This window comes from Ammodytes marinus (genome assembly GCF_949987685.1).
Source record: "Ammodytes marinus genome assembly, chromosome: 19".
Taxonomy (NCBI): Eukaryota; Metazoa; Chordata; class Actinopteri; order Uranoscopiformes; family Ammodytidae; genus Ammodytes; species Ammodytes marinus.
In genome coordinates this window covers 15,911,090-15,928,226 of record NC_137223.1, presented here as the reverse complement: position 1 = coordinate 15,928,226, position 17,137 = coordinate 15,911,090, and the positions used below count along the sequence as shown (strand labels likewise).

General features: G+C 43.1%; 2 protein-coding genes across 5 annotated transcripts in view; both read right to left on the bottom strand.

The window, feature by feature from the left end:
* Positions 1 to 6,653, bottom strand: part of ino80 (INO80 complex ATPase subunit) — a 44,655-nt gene extending 38,002 nt beyond the window's left edge. For 3 of the 4 annotated variants that reach the window (XM_080047352.1, XM_080047353.1, XM_080047355.1), the window contains exons 1-15: positions 6,571 to 6,653; positions 5,184 to 5,248; positions 4,629 to 4,820; positions 4,340 to 4,497; positions 4,130 to 4,197; positions 3,894 to 4,040; positions 3,590 to 3,710; positions 3,229 to 3,434; positions 3,048 to 3,101; positions 2,627 to 2,830; positions 1,893 to 2,097; positions 1,581 to 1,648; positions 1,256 to 1,471; positions 1,006 to 1,086; positions 486 to 581 (exon numbers count right to left, since the gene is read on the bottom strand). In XM_080047352.1, coding sequence (XP_079903478.1) covers positions 486 to 581; positions 1,006 to 1,086; positions 1,256 to 1,471; positions 1,581 to 1,648; positions 1,893 to 2,097; positions 2,627 to 2,830; positions 3,048 to 3,101; positions 3,229 to 3,434; positions 3,590 to 3,710; positions 3,894 to 4,040; positions 4,130 to 4,197; positions 4,340 to 4,497; positions 4,629 to 4,780 — 1,776 coding nt within the window. In that variant the 5' untranslated portion in view covers positions 4,781 to 4,820; positions 5,184 to 5,248; positions 6,571 to 6,653. The remainder of the gene's footprint in view (positions 1 to 485; positions 582 to 1,005; positions 1,087 to 1,255; positions 1,472 to 1,580; positions 1,649 to 1,892; positions 2,098 to 2,626; positions 2,831 to 3,047; positions 3,102 to 3,228; positions 3,435 to 3,589; positions 3,711 to 3,893; positions 4,041 to 4,129; positions 4,198 to 4,339; positions 4,498 to 4,628; positions 4,821 to 5,183; positions 5,249 to 6,570) is intronic. The other variant, XM_080047354.1, reaches the window with a different exon arrangement.
* Positions 6,654 to 7,472: 819 nt separating this feature from the next.
* Positions 7,473 to 15,002, bottom strand: vps18 (VPS18 core subunit of CORVET and HOPS complexes). The gene is made up of 9 exons (XM_080047805.1): positions 14,618 to 15,002; positions 14,311 to 14,452; positions 14,029 to 14,120; positions 13,093 to 13,343; positions 12,360 to 12,713; positions 10,435 to 11,697; positions 10,076 to 10,285; positions 9,307 to 9,543; positions 7,473 to 8,350 (listed from the first exon to the last, which is right to left on the bottom strand). The coding sequence occupies exons 1-9, from the start codon at positions 14,721 to 14,723 to the stop codon at positions 8,054 to 8,056; spliced, it is 2,952 nt and encodes a 983-aa protein (XP_079903931.1). The 5' UTR covers positions 14,724 to 15,002; the 3' UTR covers positions 7,473 to 8,053.
* Between the last annotated feature and the right edge of the window lie 2,135 nt (positions 15,003 to 17,137).

The following is a 17,137-nucleotide window of genomic DNA, read 5'->3' as shown; positions in this document are numbered from 1 at the left end:
CCTGTTAGAGGCTGGTTGAAACATTAAAACATATTTTTTTGGTGCAGCCACTCACAAAATGAAGTATTAACAGTTTTCAAATCGTGTTCACCAAGGCAATGCTAGGAATGTCCTAGTGCAACACTGCCCCCTAATGAGTTGTTCTAGAAATGCTTGCAGATTTTTTTATTTATTTTTTTAAGATATATTTTTGGCATTTTTATGCTTTATTGATAGTGTGGAGACAGAGTTGAAATGGGGCAGAGAGGGGAGTGACATGCAGAGAACGACCGCGGGCTGGAATCGAACCCGGGTCCGCTGCTGGCCAAGGCCCATGGGGGGGACGCCCCACCAACTGAGCTAAGGGCGCCCCAAATGCTTGCAGATTTGAGTGAGAGAATTTCTTACAGGAGCAACAGAGGAGCAAAAATCGATTATGATAACGTCAGGACTGAGAATGCCAGGATTCCTGCCGACATGTTTTAGTGCAGGTGTTTCCTTCTCACCTTGAATTTGGGCACAAAGCGGGTGAACTCCTGGTGCCAGTTGTTGAGTGTGGATGCGGGGGAGATGATCAGGAACGGGCCCCAGATGTTGTCCTTCTGCATGGGAACAGACAAGAGAATACATGGTCAGCCGTCACAACAGGGGCTCAAACACACGTTTGTGGCCAATAACAGGAAGCACTGGAGGAGTGACACGGCATGCATCTTCCCGTCAGCGATAGCTCAACACTGAAAGGCACAGGTTTCCCCCCTAAATTACAGATGTTTTCTTCTTTTGGTGTAATGAAACCAAACAAACTAGCTGTCAAATCAGCTGCTGGCAACAATGAAATAAATCATATGAGTCATTCAGTGAGACGCACCACCAGACACAAGGGACTCTTTAGAAAAGGATGCAGGTGCACAGAGAAGCTGGATGTTATATGTTTTCATAGATCAGCAGCAACAACGGCAGAGACAATTGAATATTCCGAAAAAGCTTTTTTGGAAGCGTGTGTGCTGATGGCGCTCTCGCTCTCACCTCCGCGAGGTGTGCCAACAGGGCGATGCTCTGGACCGTCTTCCCCAGCCCCATCTCATCTGCCAGGATTCCATTGATTCCCTAGCGGAGAGAGGGAAAGAAAACAAACCAGAAAATAAATCACTCCATGGGTGTAAATACACCCCCATAACAGCATGGAATCGTTTCAATGCCAAAGAAAATCCAATAAATGGATACTTATGTTGTATTCCAAATGTATTGCCAACTGAAAGGACTGAGGGAAACATACCTGCTCATAGAGGTTGGCCAACCAGTTCATGCCCTTGAGCTGGTAGCCCTTGAGTGTGCCGTTGAAGATGGCGGGCTGGGGAATTTCTTCGCCTGCAAGGATAGATGGGTTGGCAAGACTGTAGCTCTCTCCAAACCCGGAGCCAGAGGACGGGCCACAGGCTGTGTGTAGAGACGCACAGCGACTGTCCTTAGCCTCCTCGTCAAACATTCGTGTCTACACAACGAGATTTGGAGATCAGCACAGTATAGACAGGGAAAAGTGTGTTTGTGCGTGTGTGTGTGTGTGTGTGTGTGTGTGTGTGTGTGCACACGAGTCAACTTACTTTCTCTTGATGAATCTGGTAGGCTTCTTTGGCATTCCTCAATGCCTGAGACTTGTAGTGGTCACTATCTGAAATTGCATACCAAATAATTCACAATTCAAATCAAACATTTATTTCCCATACACAAGAGCAAAAACATTAAATTGTATGTTATATATAGATATATAATAAATGAATACTGGTTAATTTGGCATTCAATTGTTTCTCAAAGGGATTAAAGTGTACAAATGTCATCCATTTACCCAGCAGTTCAGCTAAAAACTGACTAGTGTCCATTGTTTTACAGACTAAAGTTGACTAAGCCATTCATACCATAGTCCTCCTGTCCCATGTTGACCATCACGCCTCCTCCAATGTCAATCTGTCTGTGGACCCCAGTGTCTTCCAGCTTACTCAGGATTTCCTCCTGATCCGTGTCTCCCTCTGGACCCGCCATCTTGGCTTTGCCGCTCATGAAATGAGCATACAGCTCTGTCTGGGTGATGAGGAAGTTCAGTTTACGTTGCTGACGCTTGGCCTGCGAGAGACGGAGAAAAGCAGGGGGGGAGACGAGACGAGACATGTGTTTATTGTTGAGTGATTTGCTAATAAAATCAGACTAGAGAACTAATCTGAATGAGAAGGTCTCATAGTTGCGGCTGGTGGTGAGAGAGGGTGATCGGGCATTTATTTTCGTTAAGGCCCGACACTCTGGAACTCTTGGTTAATCGCTTTTTAAAACTTTTTTAATTGTGAAAGCGTTTGGAAATGTTTGACTTTTGGTTATATTTACTCTGTATTTACCTTTGTTATCTGTGATCTTATTTCATATTTACTGTTTCTGTGCTTTTATTTATTATTATTATTTTATTTTTTTACACCCACTTTATTTCGGATTTTTCTTATAATATCTAATTTTTCAGTGCTTAAGTCTGTCTGCCTATCTTCTTACTGGAAATAGGTTCTGCTTTATTTGTCCTTGTTAAACAATTTGTAAGAGTGTTAAGAAAGGTGCTATACGAATGAATAAACGTGAATGTAAAAAAACTATTTTCGGTTCCACCTACTTCTCTCATCTCTTCGTCCAATTTGCGTTGCTCCAGTGCCTCCTTCTCTGCCCTCTTCCTGTGCTCCTTCTCCACTTTGTCATACTTCTTCCAGTAAAGCATCATCTCCTTGGTGAGTCTGCGAGCGCGGGGCAGCGTCTCCTTACAGTTCTTCTGGGCCTGGATAGCAGCACGCCGAACCTCTCTCATGCACTGATGGGCCAGCTGGGAAAAACAAACAAAAAACGGTGGAGGTTGTAATTATTACCTATCTACATTTTACTCTTGCAAAGTAATGAAGTGAAGTTAGTGTCAAAGCTCAACTAGGAAACGGAAAATAATGGCACAAATCAAGTACATTAAACAAAATGATTGTTTTACAGTTCTATTAAAAAATTAAATCCTTTTCATTAAAACTTTATTCTAACAACACGTCACTTGCCTTTTTAGCATTGGTCAATACTAAGTTCTTAGCAGAGGTCTTCTGCTTGAAAGTCTGTAAAAAAAAGGTATAAACAGGAACAGGATAATTAGTTACACCTTAAAAACAAATTCGCAACCAAATTAATTAATGAGCATTAGTGTATGACTATCTTTTGACTATCAGTGTCATGCACACTTACCTTGGGGATCTCCTTCTTAGCGATAGTGAGCCAGATCTTACGCCGCCGTGCATTCAACTGCTCAATGGTGAGGTGTTTCTTCTTCACCACGGGCAGCGGAGCATCATGGGAAAACTTTGCAAAGACCTTGGTGACATAAGGACGCCCCTCATCCAGAAAATCTCCCTCTCCGCGCTTCTTTTTTTTCTTCACCTTTTTTAGTTTGGCTAGTTAAAAAAAATTAAGAAAAAGCAACAATTTTTTAAAGCATGTGAATGGTCAATTTGACATCTTTTCGACTATTCCACTAATTAAGCTGTTCTTTCTGCATTGACATAATAACGACTCCAACAGGTGCTTTCTTTTGTGTTTCTGTCTTTACCCTTGAATTTCTTCTCATCTTTGATTTTCTTCTTCTTTGGGCCCAGTAGGTGGCGCTGCTGCTCATAGAAAGTGTCATGAGTAGAGAGGAGTCCGGTACTGTAGAACTGATATTGGTGAAGCTGCAGGGGGAAAAGAAATATAACATAACATGAAAAACAACTAAACACTTCAAAGCTAGGTATTGTACACACCTGTGTGTGTGTGTGTGTGTGTGTGTGTGTGTGTGTGTGTGTGTGTGTGTGTGTGTGTGTGTGTGTGTGTGTGTGTGTGTGTGTGTGTGTGTGTGTGTGTTCGTTTCGTACCTCACGGTCAGAGTGGAACTTGCTCTGATGCTGCCGGGTGAAGCGATGTAACCTCAGCATGTCCTGCAGCTCCTCGCGAGACAAACTGAAGTCGGAGTCGTCAGAGTCCGTGTCTGAGTCTGTGGTGTCATCAGTCAACAGGATAGTCTGTAGGAGACAAAGGAGAAACGTGTTTAAAAGAAGGTGAGGGTGTGTGTGTAGATAAATTGTGTGGTGTGTACATGCTTATAAAGTACCTTGAGCCATTTCCTGTTCTTCTTCAGCTTGGAGAAATTGTAGAAGCTAGTTTTATCTACCTTTTGGTCTGTGGGGTTAACAGGGAGATAAAAAAAAAACATCACGTGATATAAATGTGCACAGACAATATCTTCCATTAACAGTGAACATAAGTGAGGTTGTGCGTGTAGTATTATGTGAATAACATCAATATATTTAGTGTTTCTTACCTTTACCTTGCTGCAGAACTCCATTGAGGGGCTTCCCCTCTGCCAACCCATCTTCTTGCTCACATGACTCACTCTTCACTGTCAAAGCTGCGTGCTGGGTTGAAGGGTCCAGAGATAGCCCTGTCCCAAGTGCACCATCGCTGTCATCGCTGTCATCACTAGAACACGGGATATATGTAGCTGTGAGCCAACCCTTTGCCCATAACAAAATTGCATGCCAGCCCAAACTGAAACTGATACAAGTGTGCTCAGAAACAAACATGTGTCTAAAAACTTTCACGCTTTGTACCTGGTTATGTCTCTGTTGAAGACGGTGGCAGTCTGGCGCAGGAAACTGTCCAACCGTAAGGACCGCTCCAAGCGCTGCAGGTAGAGCGGTTTAGCCAGGCCAGAGCTCCCTGATGCCCTGTCCTCCAGCCGGCCACCCTGGCCTGACGCCATGCAGCACTGACACCTCTGCCCAGCAGGGCAGCAACTTTTACTGAAGAAAGAGGGACAGGCAGAAGGCTTGAAGTCAGTGAGCCGGACAGGGCACTGATAACTATGTGATGAGACAGGCGTGGCTGTTTTTCATTTTGATCAACCTAAACCGTAGCAATAGTGGGAGGTATGATGGACCTTCATATTCCATATAAAGATTTGTAAATGGCTCATGGGGCAAATAGTTATCCCTGCTAGTTTGGGATTTAAAATATGTCCTCCTTTTTGCCTGGGTAAACACATCATTTCATATTTAGTCATGGTATAAAAAAATTCAAGATATCAGACTACTTTCCTCCGATGGCTGTTTGTTACCAGCATGGTTCATAGAGAGAAATTTTGTGCAAACAGTGGACTTACTTACCTTCTCAGTAAGGGTTGCCATTGTTCTTGATTCCAAGATTAGAGATCAGACAAGAATGAAAACCCCTACAAATGAATAAACCCACAGTCACACACAGGATATTTAAGACACTCACAAAGTGCTTGCATGGGGAGCTACTGCTCCTTTACATGTTGTGTTTCATTTATAGGGAGAATAATTGTGAAGGACTGATTAAGTGAGTATTGCAGGAGTGCTCATGATTTTCAAGTAGGGCCCTTTCCATGAAAAGTATGTTGTTCAAAAGTGTAAACATATGATGGGATAATATAAAAAGATACAGAAACAGCAGCTCCTGCAACTCTGCTAACCATGTATTTAATGTTACACTATTTACTTGAATATTTGATATCATTTTACTGGCAGGTTTATCTGTGCAATTTTCTACAAGTTTCCCCATGTTTGTATAACATACAAAGCCATTATTGTGCATGTATTGCGTATCTCATGTAAATAGTTTAATTTAACCAACTGTCTATACATGTTACCTGCTATTAATACACTGTTGAAGTTATCATTTTGTTTTAAGTGCTCAAATGATAGTTGACAGTGATTGTATGGTAAACTTGCATCAGTTGTCTTGTTATTACTACTCCTTACATATTCACCTGACTTGTTAAGGCCAGTCTCGAGTTTGGGAGGATGATAACTCAATCTCAAGACTTTGGTACTCTTTTTTAAATTAAGGAAGACAGAGTCTTGTGTTACCCTAAATTATACTAGTATTATTTTGCTATCGTTGTGATTAGCTAGCATATCCAAGCTAGCTAGCGTTAGCCAGGGTCTGCTGTAGCTAACCTTGGCTGGTGCACTGGACTGTAGCGTGCGAGCTAACTGCCGTTAGCCGCGCGCTGTGCTGCCTCCAATCAATGATAGTTAAGGGTCAAGCTGCTGGTTTACACACTCACTGACAGCTAACTGGTTTGAGTTAACCGCACTAAACATCAATTAGGCTAGTTATTTGTTTATAAGCATTGAGCCTGCGATACATGGGGACAGACTCTTCCCTGCCTCTTGTCTACTGTAGCTTTTCATACAGCCGTTAGCGTATCAAACATTTGACACAGACGTCCTCTCACACCATTAATATGAAGTATTCAAATCGGCTCTGTCTCTTTAAGGCCACCACCTCCCCGCCTAAACAATGTATTAAGATATGATATTGAGATATTTCTAAATCCTTAACAGGCTAGCCGCGGTGCAGCGCCAACAAGGCCCTCCGCCTGAGCCCCCCGTACTCTCGCTGCGGATACGAGCGGGGACTCGGTTGCCTGGTGAACGAATGATCCCCATGTTTTAATTCTTTCTCCCTCCCGGCCATCTTCCCCCATTGCTCCTTCGCCATAACTACCACCATGGAGTCTCTCACCTCGGCCCCGTGTCCCCCTTTCCGTCTCTCTGTCCGCTGCAGCCGACTCTCGGTTCTCTGACTCCAAAATGGCGGTTTGAGGCGCCGAGCGAGTCTGTGAGCTTTGAGTCGGCAGCAACAGCAGAGAGGCGGCCACTTTCTGTTACTGAGAGAGCAGAGACACGACGCCATGGCGAGGGTACAGCAAAGAGCAGGCGTTTAAATCAATCTCAGAGAGGGGGATGCTCGCTCATCGATGTCTCCGAGGACACGAGTATGACAAGAAATCCCAGTGGTATCTTTTGCTTATCAAATATGGTACATGTCTACCACGTGTGCCGTTTGGGCCGTATATGCACAACTAATACAGATGTATCGATGAATTTCCGATGTTGATTAGTAGCGTCTGCACCCTGCGAAGATTGCCGAGCGACGTCTGACGTCATCAGAAGGGAACTCGGTTATAGGTATGTTGAGGCAGAATGACATTTACACTAAAATTAAACATTTATAACATTATTCTTTGATGTGAAGTGTTGACAGTGAACTCCAGAATTCAAAAAAATATATCTGGGTTGAAATGTATGAACATTTGCTGATCATTTATAATTGTATTTGCTTGTATGGTACAAACACAATTTTCATCATGGGGCTGGTATGTAATGTATCCCAACAATAATGCTTGATGTCACAGTGGCATAAACACATATTTTCATAACAATAGTTTATAGCCAAAACCATAAGTGACATTTATTTCGGTGTCTTGCCGAACTCCTTTTAAATGCTCCTTTTTGCACAGTGACTGTAGTATCCCTCCTGTGATGAAGACTATGTTGTTGTTGTTTTTTAATCTCAGTACAGGTGATAGTATAAAACATTTGTCAAATATTTGTTGCACTTTAAACAATGAGAATGATCACTCCATCAGTACTGACAAGCTTTAATGTGACACAACTGAATCGCAAAAAAGTGAATATTTGAAATTACATTTGTCAATCTGCCCCACAATTAACTGTCAGATGAAAAGCAGAGTGGATTAACTGAGCTAACATATCACAGATATTGCCTGAGTGCATGTTATGTTTACAATAGACAAGTGCATGTCCCAATGCAGTTAATAGATGAATAGTGCAGTTATATCTGATTCTAGCTTTGGAATCCTTTTCTATTATTATAATCGGAGGATCAGGCACATTGTATGCACTGTGCAGCCTGGCAATATCTTACATTCCCTCTTCATCTTGTGTGATTGCTCACAATGTTCACCTATTACTGCATGCTCCCATACAAAGGTCTTTATATCAGCTTCAATGACTGCCAAAAAATATGTTTATTCTGTGTAGAACAAACCAAAGCCGGAAACAGTTTTCAGCAGTAGGCACACACTACCATCAGGCACTCCGGTGAATGACAGTATTCATCGAATGCGTGAGTCTTACGGGCGGTGCAGTTTTGTAGATGTATAGATGGTGGGCTGTTATGTCTTTTGTAAGAGAAGAGCCATTCACAGCCAGCTGGATTTTTCCTCCTCAAATTTCTGCGGATCAATGAAAGGCTTGTCGATGGACTTGATGATCAGTTCGCCGCAGTACACACACTCAGACGCAATTACGTCATCAATATCTGATTTTATTTGCTCGCGGCTTGTGCCTGCATTGCCCTTGCCCAGGCTGGCCGTGTCTCCTTCCTCCTTGGTCAGCGAGCGGTGGCGAGACTTGGAGGATTGCGTGGTCGCGGACAGCTTTTTTTGCAGCTCCTCCAGACGACTTTGCTTATAGGCCGATAGATGAGGGGTCACCTCCTAGAAGGTAGTAAGACACACAGGAATTACTACCACACAACATCTGTTAAGGCATCTTTATCAAATATATAATTTGAGGTATATTTCATTAAGGGATTACGAGATTCAAAGATTACAATTTTTAATATGACATTTCCAATATATTGTGATTCAGAAGAAGGCTTGATGTCAAAATCACTTTTTGTCAAAATCAGTGAATATCTCCTCACGATCTGCTACCTTTCTTTTTCTGTGCACATTACGGACAGGTAGCGGCTAGTGAGGAGATATTTACTGATTTTGACAACAAGCATTCTCCAAAATCAATGATCCCACCTTTTAACCCATTGATGACTATGGCAATCTAGGATGCATGTCCTTAATGCCTGAGGGTTTTCTGAAAAAATAGTACGAATTGTCAAGTCTACCAAAACCTTAATATCTAAGCTTGTGTAGCACATAGAAACATGAAATAAAATACATTTAAAAGTTAAGGTTCACAGGTTTTATTTAAACATGCTCCCTTAGCGCATACACACCAACACATTTTTCTAAAAATCGTCAAAATTAGATGATATAATATAAAATATTTAGTGTGATTTTCGTCAGTAGCCTATAGTGGACCTTGATTCTGCGCACCAAACGCCACTAACTGTTCTGTAATACACTATCGCTGACACAGCCGGCTTATTTTTTTTTATTTTTTTATTTTTTGATTAATGTGATTTTCGGCAAACCACACAACTTTTGGGTGGTCACGTGGTCTTAAAAAATCAACAAAACCCACCTCATGTGTATTTTAACCAATGACAGTGCATTCTATGCTGCGCATGCCATGAAAATTAGATAAAGTAACAATGCTGCACGATGCAGCATCAGGCAGGAGAGGCAATGTGGCATCGCGCAGCAGCCGTCAAGAATGGGTTAAAGAAGAAGAAAAAAATGATATAGTGGTGCATCATTATTGACAGATTTACCTGGAACAGGCAGTCATAGTGGAACATGTGCCCACACAGGAACAGATAGAATGGCCTGTTGAGTAACGGGAAGTCACATGCAGCACACTTTTCTTGGGAATCCACCACACCATATTTGTTCCTCATTTCCTGGATGTCTTCCCTGATGCGTTTAGCGCTCTCTGTGGCCTCCTCCATTTCCTGCTTCAGCTCCTCGATGTGCTGGTTGTACTCCTCGAGGGAGCCGCAAATGGCCTCCTGAAGAACCAGAATGAACAGATGATTAAGAGCATTCATTCCAAGCAACATGCTGTATTTTCTGTTTGTATTTCAACCATACGCTGAGAATTCTCTTCATCCACAATTTCTTAATGGCTGAAATGGAAATTAAAAAGGTGCAGTCAGGGATTCTGGATAACCCTTGTTGACAAAAACACTTTTTGTCAAAATCACTGAATATCTCCTCATCCACTACCACTACCTGTCCGTACTATGTGTGCGCTGAAAAGTCTAGGCTCTGTTAACTGGTATGTACGCAAAGGGTATGTAAACAAAGGGGGCCCACCGTAGCTAGAAACATGTCCGTTTACAGAGCCTAGGCTGTGCATTAAGTGTTCTCCTGAATTGCTGACTCCACCTTTAATGCATGGTATCAACAATGTATTGTAAATGGCCCCCAGATTAACTTCCACAGTCAATTACATTTTGGAGTTTGAATGTATCATTTAATTGATTGTGTGCATTTTTTAATTTATATCAAAAGTAAGAAAGGCAATATTTTGTGACCGACCTTAAAATGGTCAATGGTGACAAAGTCTGGGAAGAAGGGCAGGATGTCTTCGATCTTGAGCAGGTTGCAGCTGGACAGACAGTTCATAGCTTTCTTCACGTCTTTCTCCTCCTGAACCACATGCCGGGCGATCTTCAGCCACAGCTTCTTCCTCAGCTCCTCGTCATCTTCAGGCAGGTCTGCACACGACTTTGCCAAGTCTACATCTACCTATTGGCAACAAACACATTGCATGTAGTGGCATTTGTCAAAAAATAGAATTGAAGAAAATCTCGATAATTATTCATGCGTGATAAAATACAGATTAATATATTTTTAATGACTGAATACTAGTAGTTATATAAATGTAAATCACGTACTTGTAGAGCGAGATCCACTGCCTCCTCATACAGTTCCATAATCCTATAAACCAGAACACAGGCCCGGAGGTAGCCATGTTCTGCACACAGCCTGAGGGCGTACTTCAGGTCATAGTGGATCTCTGAGGCGTGCGTACCCGCCTGCTCCAGATACCACAGCAGAGAGTCCTGTTTGTACTTGGCGTAGAGCGACAGCAGGTAGTTATGGATGGCCTCCTCTGTCACGTTCAGTTCATACACACAGAACTCCATGTAGCGGATGGTTTCGCTGATCTGCTGGGTGCTGCCCATCTGGCTGTAGTTCATCAGGGCCGGGATGAGCTTCTTGGGGTCCAGCCGCTTGCCCATCTGAATCCACGCGTCCACCACTTTCTTAGGAATGTGCTGCATGAGGACGGGCGAGAACTTGTAAAAGAGCTTTTCGTCGCAGTGCTTGGAGAGGACGTCCAGTGCGGCGCTGTAGTCGTCATGCTGGCAGTAGTGGGATATCACCCTCTCGTAGTCCTGCATGACCACCGAGAAGTAAACCATGTCGTCCACGTTGCCGTGGCTGGCCAGCAGGTCGTAGATGGTGCTGCGGTTGTTGTACAGACACTCCTTGTGCTTGGAGTTGCTGAGAAAGTGGCGAAACTCCTCGCGCGTCTCCTGGAAGATGACGCTGTTGCCTTCACTCTCCAGCTGGCCCAGCCGGTTCAGGTAGAGCTCAGCGAGCCAGGTGACCAGCAAGGTGATCTGCGTCCTCTCGCTCTGCTTCAAGTTATTCAGTTTCTTCAGCAGGAACTCCTTCAGGGCTTCCTCCTGCTTGGCTTCGATGAACTTCAGCGCTATCTCTTCAAAGTAGTTCTGCGTCAGCGCGTAGCACTTTGCGCTCTCGATGTATCGCTTGTTCTGAAAGCAGTGCTCCGCCTCCTTGGCCAGCACCATGTCCATGCACTCGGGGCGGTCGCGGCAGTACTCCTTGGCCAGGTCAAATTTATTCATGCTCATGTACATCTGCCAGACGTCGCGGGCCTCGCGCTGGACGTGGTACCGGAAAACTGCCCGCTCAGTGTAGATCCACACCAACCCACCGACTGGGTCCTTGATCATCTTCTTAAGGGTGCCAAATTTATCTGGGAACACGTCCTCATAGACCACCTGTCCATTCAGAGTGCAGATGGCCTTGACTCGGTCATGGAGCAGCAGCAGGAAATGGAACTGTGTCAGCACAATGGAGATGGGCTTGTTGACGCTGAGGTCAACGTCCGGGGTGTATTCCCATACCTGTTTTATTGCGAGGAGAGGAAATATGGAGAATTTATGTGAAACATAAAGCTTAAGGAGAACAAAGGTGAATGTGAAAATATAAGAATGTAATATAAAAACTTATGCCCTGTTTCCACTGAGCGGGTCGGCACGGTTCTGGTCAGCACAGATACGGGCTGCGTTTCCACTGCCGACAGCACCTTTACTTGGAAGGCGGGTTTATGCCGGACAGTCAAAGTATAAACAGTCTATGGGATAAACAGCCATTGAACGGCGCTGGCTGTTTTTAAGCAACGTAACTATCGTGTCATCCTAACAGCGGGAAACAGTGTAGCCTGCTGATAAATATAATGAAGAGGAAAAAACGCCACACAATAGACAAAGAGCTGCACGCCGACACACAAGACTATTCACGTTTGCCGTGGCGGTTCATCTCTCAGACCAAAACGATTCTATCGACCAATCTATGGACGGCAGTGTGTAGTAGCTCAACCCTTTTTGGGACGGCTTGGTAACCCAACGAAAGGGTCCCAAAAATAGGTGCGGCTCGCTTATTTCGGGACTCTTTCCAATTTTTGACAGTGGCTACGCTAATAAAAGCGTACCGAACCCCACCGAACAGCTCAGTGGAACCGAGGCTTTAATGAAAGACGAACATTCTCACAAACACAGACATTTACCTGCACGTCACTCAGAAGGGAATCAGGCCGGACGTAGTCCAGCTGACCATAAAGAACTCCGTTACCCATCATCCAGGCGAACGCCTTAGGGGAGGTGCGAAGCTTGGAGGTGTAGAAGGTGATCTCACTGTAGCCCATGTTGGCTGGGAACTCCTGGAAACTGGGCAGCAGGTCCTGGTTCTGGGTGAAGATGGAGCTGAAGCCTTGCTGCTCCGTGCCCTCAGCCACCTTCCCCACAAACTGAAACAGGCGTTTGCGTGTGGTGGCGATGATGAAGTACTTGTTCTCCAGGGCCCGCTCCACCTCAATGCAGCAGACTGGTGCAGGCTTTCCATCCTCCTCTAGGGAGTGAACCTGGTTTGGGCAAAGAAAACGTTATTGTAATCGTTTGGTACCATACCAAGAGAAATAAATAAAATATCTAGTGTGTGCCGGGACTTGTGCGACTATTTCAGCCTTTTTCTTAAAAGTGATTCTCCTTCAGCCTCTGACATTTGTATTTTTCTTGTCACATGGCAGTCACGCGATATCTATACGCCCATCCCCCATTTGTGACTTGGATTAAGGACTAAGGGCCACCCTGGAAAAATTCCACTTAAAGTCGAGGATGATTGAATAAAACTGGACATTTGTGTTGACACATACAGCTCTCCTGGGTAAACTCTGGCTAATTTACAAGTCACACAGTTCATGTGTGAAAGGGGCTTAGGATATTGTTCTAGTTGGTAGTGACCTGTCTGAAGTATTGATCTGGATTGGTGTTGAACAAGCTGCCCTCAGTTGCTGAGATCTCTGCCTCAAAGATGATGCCTTGGCTGGTGCCGACCAGGATGGGCCCTGTGTTGGTCTCGTTGCCCAGCAGCTTGTTCCAGCCAACGCTCTCGATGAGGTGGCCTCTAAAGCGGGACAGGCTGCGCACCTTCTGCGTGTTCCTGTTAAGGTACAGACACTCACTGGTGCTCAGGCTGATCAGTAGATGGGAGCCTGCAATGGGGGAAATATGGAGGAGGACATAGCTGCTGCTGTTAATAGGTCAGAATCACAACACTGCAACAGTAATCTTAAAGATGATATTGTTGTTGTATCAGGCTACTTTGAGGGCTTTCAGGTGTTGCTACAGTCTCACAGAGAAAAGTTTACTTTTCTCATAAAAAAAATGTCTTAAAGGTCCAGTCAGCAATTCTGAAGAATGCTTGTTGTCAAAATCTGTGGATATCTCCTCGCGATCCACTACCTGCTGTCCGTACTATGTGGCTGTGTATTATCACTGGATTCTTTTTTCAGCGCATACAGTACGGACAGCTAGCGGATCATGAGGAGATATTCACTCATTTTGACAAAAAGTAATTTCACAACAAGCACTCTGCAGAATCGCTGACTCCACCTTTATTAATAGGCAGGGAAAGTTCCTAGTTGAATCTCAGAAATTTCCAAAGAACACCCGATAAATGTTCTGTATGAAATGTAAGTAGGGACTAAAGAGAAAAAAAATTGTGCTATGTAAAATGATAATGCAGTGTTCACAATTGAGATATATTTGAAATGCATGAAGCAAATCTGCAGGTAACTATGATAGAAGGGAATGGGACTCAAAGGGAACTCTAGTCAATGAATATGGCCGATGTATTCAAAGGAAAATCTCAGGAAGCATTGTGCTCTTTTATCTCACCTGTGGGGTCCAGGAACAGTCTGTGCACTTTACTTTCATCTTTCCTTCCTAACTCAATCTGATTAGGCTGGTCTGGCTTGGCCAAGTCAATCCTGCACAAACAGAAAATTAAACATCAGTGTCTCCAATATACAGCAACAGCTCAAGACAGATGAGTACTAATCACAGTGAAGAACAGCCATTAACTCGAAATATCCAATCAAAGACACACAAACAAACAAACAAACTAGCCAACACTAGTGACCATTAGCAAGGGTCTTGAAGTGCATAAGTGCTATTTGCCTCAGCAGGGTGTCCTTTCCCAGACTCATGCACAGCTGATTGTTGCAGACTGATAGATGGTTTATCTTCTCTGGCGGTGTGAAATCGATCCTCTGCTTGTTGAATATGGGCTTCTCCTCCTCGAGCCTCACGTTCACAAAGCCTGACGTAATAGGGAACAAAGTAAATGAAAATAATGTCATTGAAAGCCCAGAGTCTAGAAAATAACTGCCATATAAGCATGTGCTTTCGCATAGCTGAAAGTAATAATAACGTAATAGCACTATTTCAGATGGAGCATCTCCAAAGGAGGAAGAGGGCGACCTACCTGAATGAGTTATCCCGATGTTGGCTGTTGACAGGCGGCTGCTGTGTTGCTGCGCACTTTGCCTGGTGTTTTGCAGGTCCTCATACTCGTCGAGAATTGAAGCCATGGTTGAATGTGCCTTATTTCACTCCTTGTGAATTGTTTTGCAACAGATAAAATACAATGGGGAACAAAAAAAAATCCTAAAACGACATGGCTAAACAGCTAGCTAGCTATCAAGATCCCACTGTTAAGCTCACGAGCGCCCTTTCCTCTCTGCGCATGCGTCTAAATTGAGAATCAATACGCCGAATATGTCTCACGCTGCTTTAAAGATAGCAACATATTACATTTTCAATCATTCGTGCTATCATGACAGGTAGCTATTAGTATCAACACTACACAATACAGGGTGGACCCCAAGAGTACCTATTTGGAGACGCATGGAGAAAACGGACCTCCACTACACCGGAAGCAAGATGGGGCCACGCCCCAAACTAATTCCATTGGTCAGAATTGTACGCCCCAAACTCAGTTCATTCGTTCATTGGTCAAAAGCGTTGTCCCTCCCCGAACGTCATTTCATTGGTCGAAAACCATGAACTCTCGATTTCATTGGTTTAGAAGACGATTTCAAAATTTGACAGCTATAAGTGCAGGTACGTTTAACAGCTTCATTCAATGATTGACAGCTATAAATGACATATCAGAATGGCTGGAAAAGACAAGCAGCTTTTGGAAGTCAGGATAATTATATATTTGTTACACAGATATGCCTAATTGTCAACTGTTAAAATAAAAGTATTGAGAATGGCTAGAAATACTAGAAATAGGCCTAATTGTTTGTTAGACAGATAGGACTATACTAGAAATAGGCCTAATTGTTTGTTAGACAGATAGGACTGTAATATAAATAGGCCTAATTGTTTGTTAGACAGATAGGACTGTAATAGAAATAGGCCTAATTGTTTGTTAGACAGATAGGACTGTAATAGAAATAGGCCTAATTGTTTGTTAGACAGATAGGCAGTACTATGGTCACAAGCAACCTTAACATTAGTTACACAAACGTTAGCCTAATGTTTGAGCTATTGTTTCAGATAAAATAACTATGTATAGCATTAATGCAGCATTCACGAAAATGCTACTTTCTTTTTCAGAAACTATTTCTTCCACGCTTCAAAGGTATGTTTGCAGCCTAAAGTTTTTCCCTGAAATGAACTCTGACTTGATGTTGTTGTATTTATTTTTTTAACATGAGCAATCTTTTTTTGTTCGACATTGAGGTAATCATAGTTAAGAATAAGAGCATATAGGAACAACATATTGACTAAAATTATCCATATGCATGTCTTTCCTTGTAACAGGACCTACCTCAACAACATTTTGGTGTTGACTGTGGGGTTTTCATGGTCATGGTGAGTTGCTAAACCTACATTCTCAACAACACTATGCCATAAGGCACACTAGCACTGTAAAAGAGAACATGGATTATTGTATTACTTTTCTGTATTGACAGTATGCTTTGCACATTGCTTTTGTTACTTATTTTCTTCTCATATGAAGAAAATTCTATAATTTCTCCTATTAAAACTGATTTTAAGGTATATCATAAAATGGGTGTTGAACCCTCACCGTTTTCATGTCTGTCTAAGAGTTCGCACATTAAAAGTTACTGAAATTCAAGTGTGCATAGGAAGTGTCATATAACTTTCTTTTGGCATCACCATTTCACATTCATTGTGTGACAACTTTCTCTGTAATGAGAAAGCTCTCATGTTATATGTCTTACATGTGTCTCTTATTACAGTATGCCTGGTATTTTGCCACAGAGGCTACTTTTGACTTCAGCATCGTAAGTATTAACTCATGTCATTTTTAATGAATATAAAATCAAATAATATATTATAAGGAAATTATTGCATTTTGAGTAACTGCAATCTTACTTTAGCATGACATGTCTTTGCTGAGACGGTGGTGGTGTGTTGTCCTGGTTGAAAACCTTGAGCTGGAAGGGTATGCTGCTGTTCTAAAAACATAATATGTATGTATTTATGTATGTATTACCAAGAGGAATTTGGGGAAGGGCTTGGTAATAAATGTAATGTTCTGGTGTTTTAAATGCAGGTATGGGAGGAAGTTTGCCCATTTTACTGAGGAGGGAAAAGCAACCCTCAGAGGCAACACACCACCTGTCTTCAGGACCAAACGAAAAAGGAGGCTTTCAAGCAGCAAAGTGGTCAGTGCTAGGTACATCATGTATCTTTATTGCTCATGCAGTATGTTTAGTTTGGTACTGTGTCATTCTGAATCCAACCTGGATCATTTCTTCAAGTGGTAAACCTTTGTAGCCTATATTAAACATGATGACGCAATAACATGTTGCATGTTTGGTCTACAGATGCCATTGGACTCTGCTAGAGGACGACTCCAAAAGGCACATGCTCACGGCCCACCTTCCTCTCCAACACACACACACACACACACACACACACACACACACACACACACACACACACACACACACACACACACACACAC

Bases quoted from the DNA above. Each gene is read 5' to 3' on its own strand.
- vps18 (XM_080047805.1), bottom strand. From the start codon at position 14,723: ATGGCTTCAATTCTCGACGAGTATGAGGACCTGCAAAACACCAGGCAA. The intron at 12,714-13,092 runs GTCACTACCAAC...TGCCCAAACCAG, and splicing joins CAGATCAATACTTCAGACAG to GTTCACTCCCTAGAGGAGGA. The intron at 8,351-9,306 runs GTAAATCTGTCA...ACTACCTTCTAG, and splicing joins ACTATGACTGCCTGTTCCAG to GAGGTGACCCCTCATCTATC.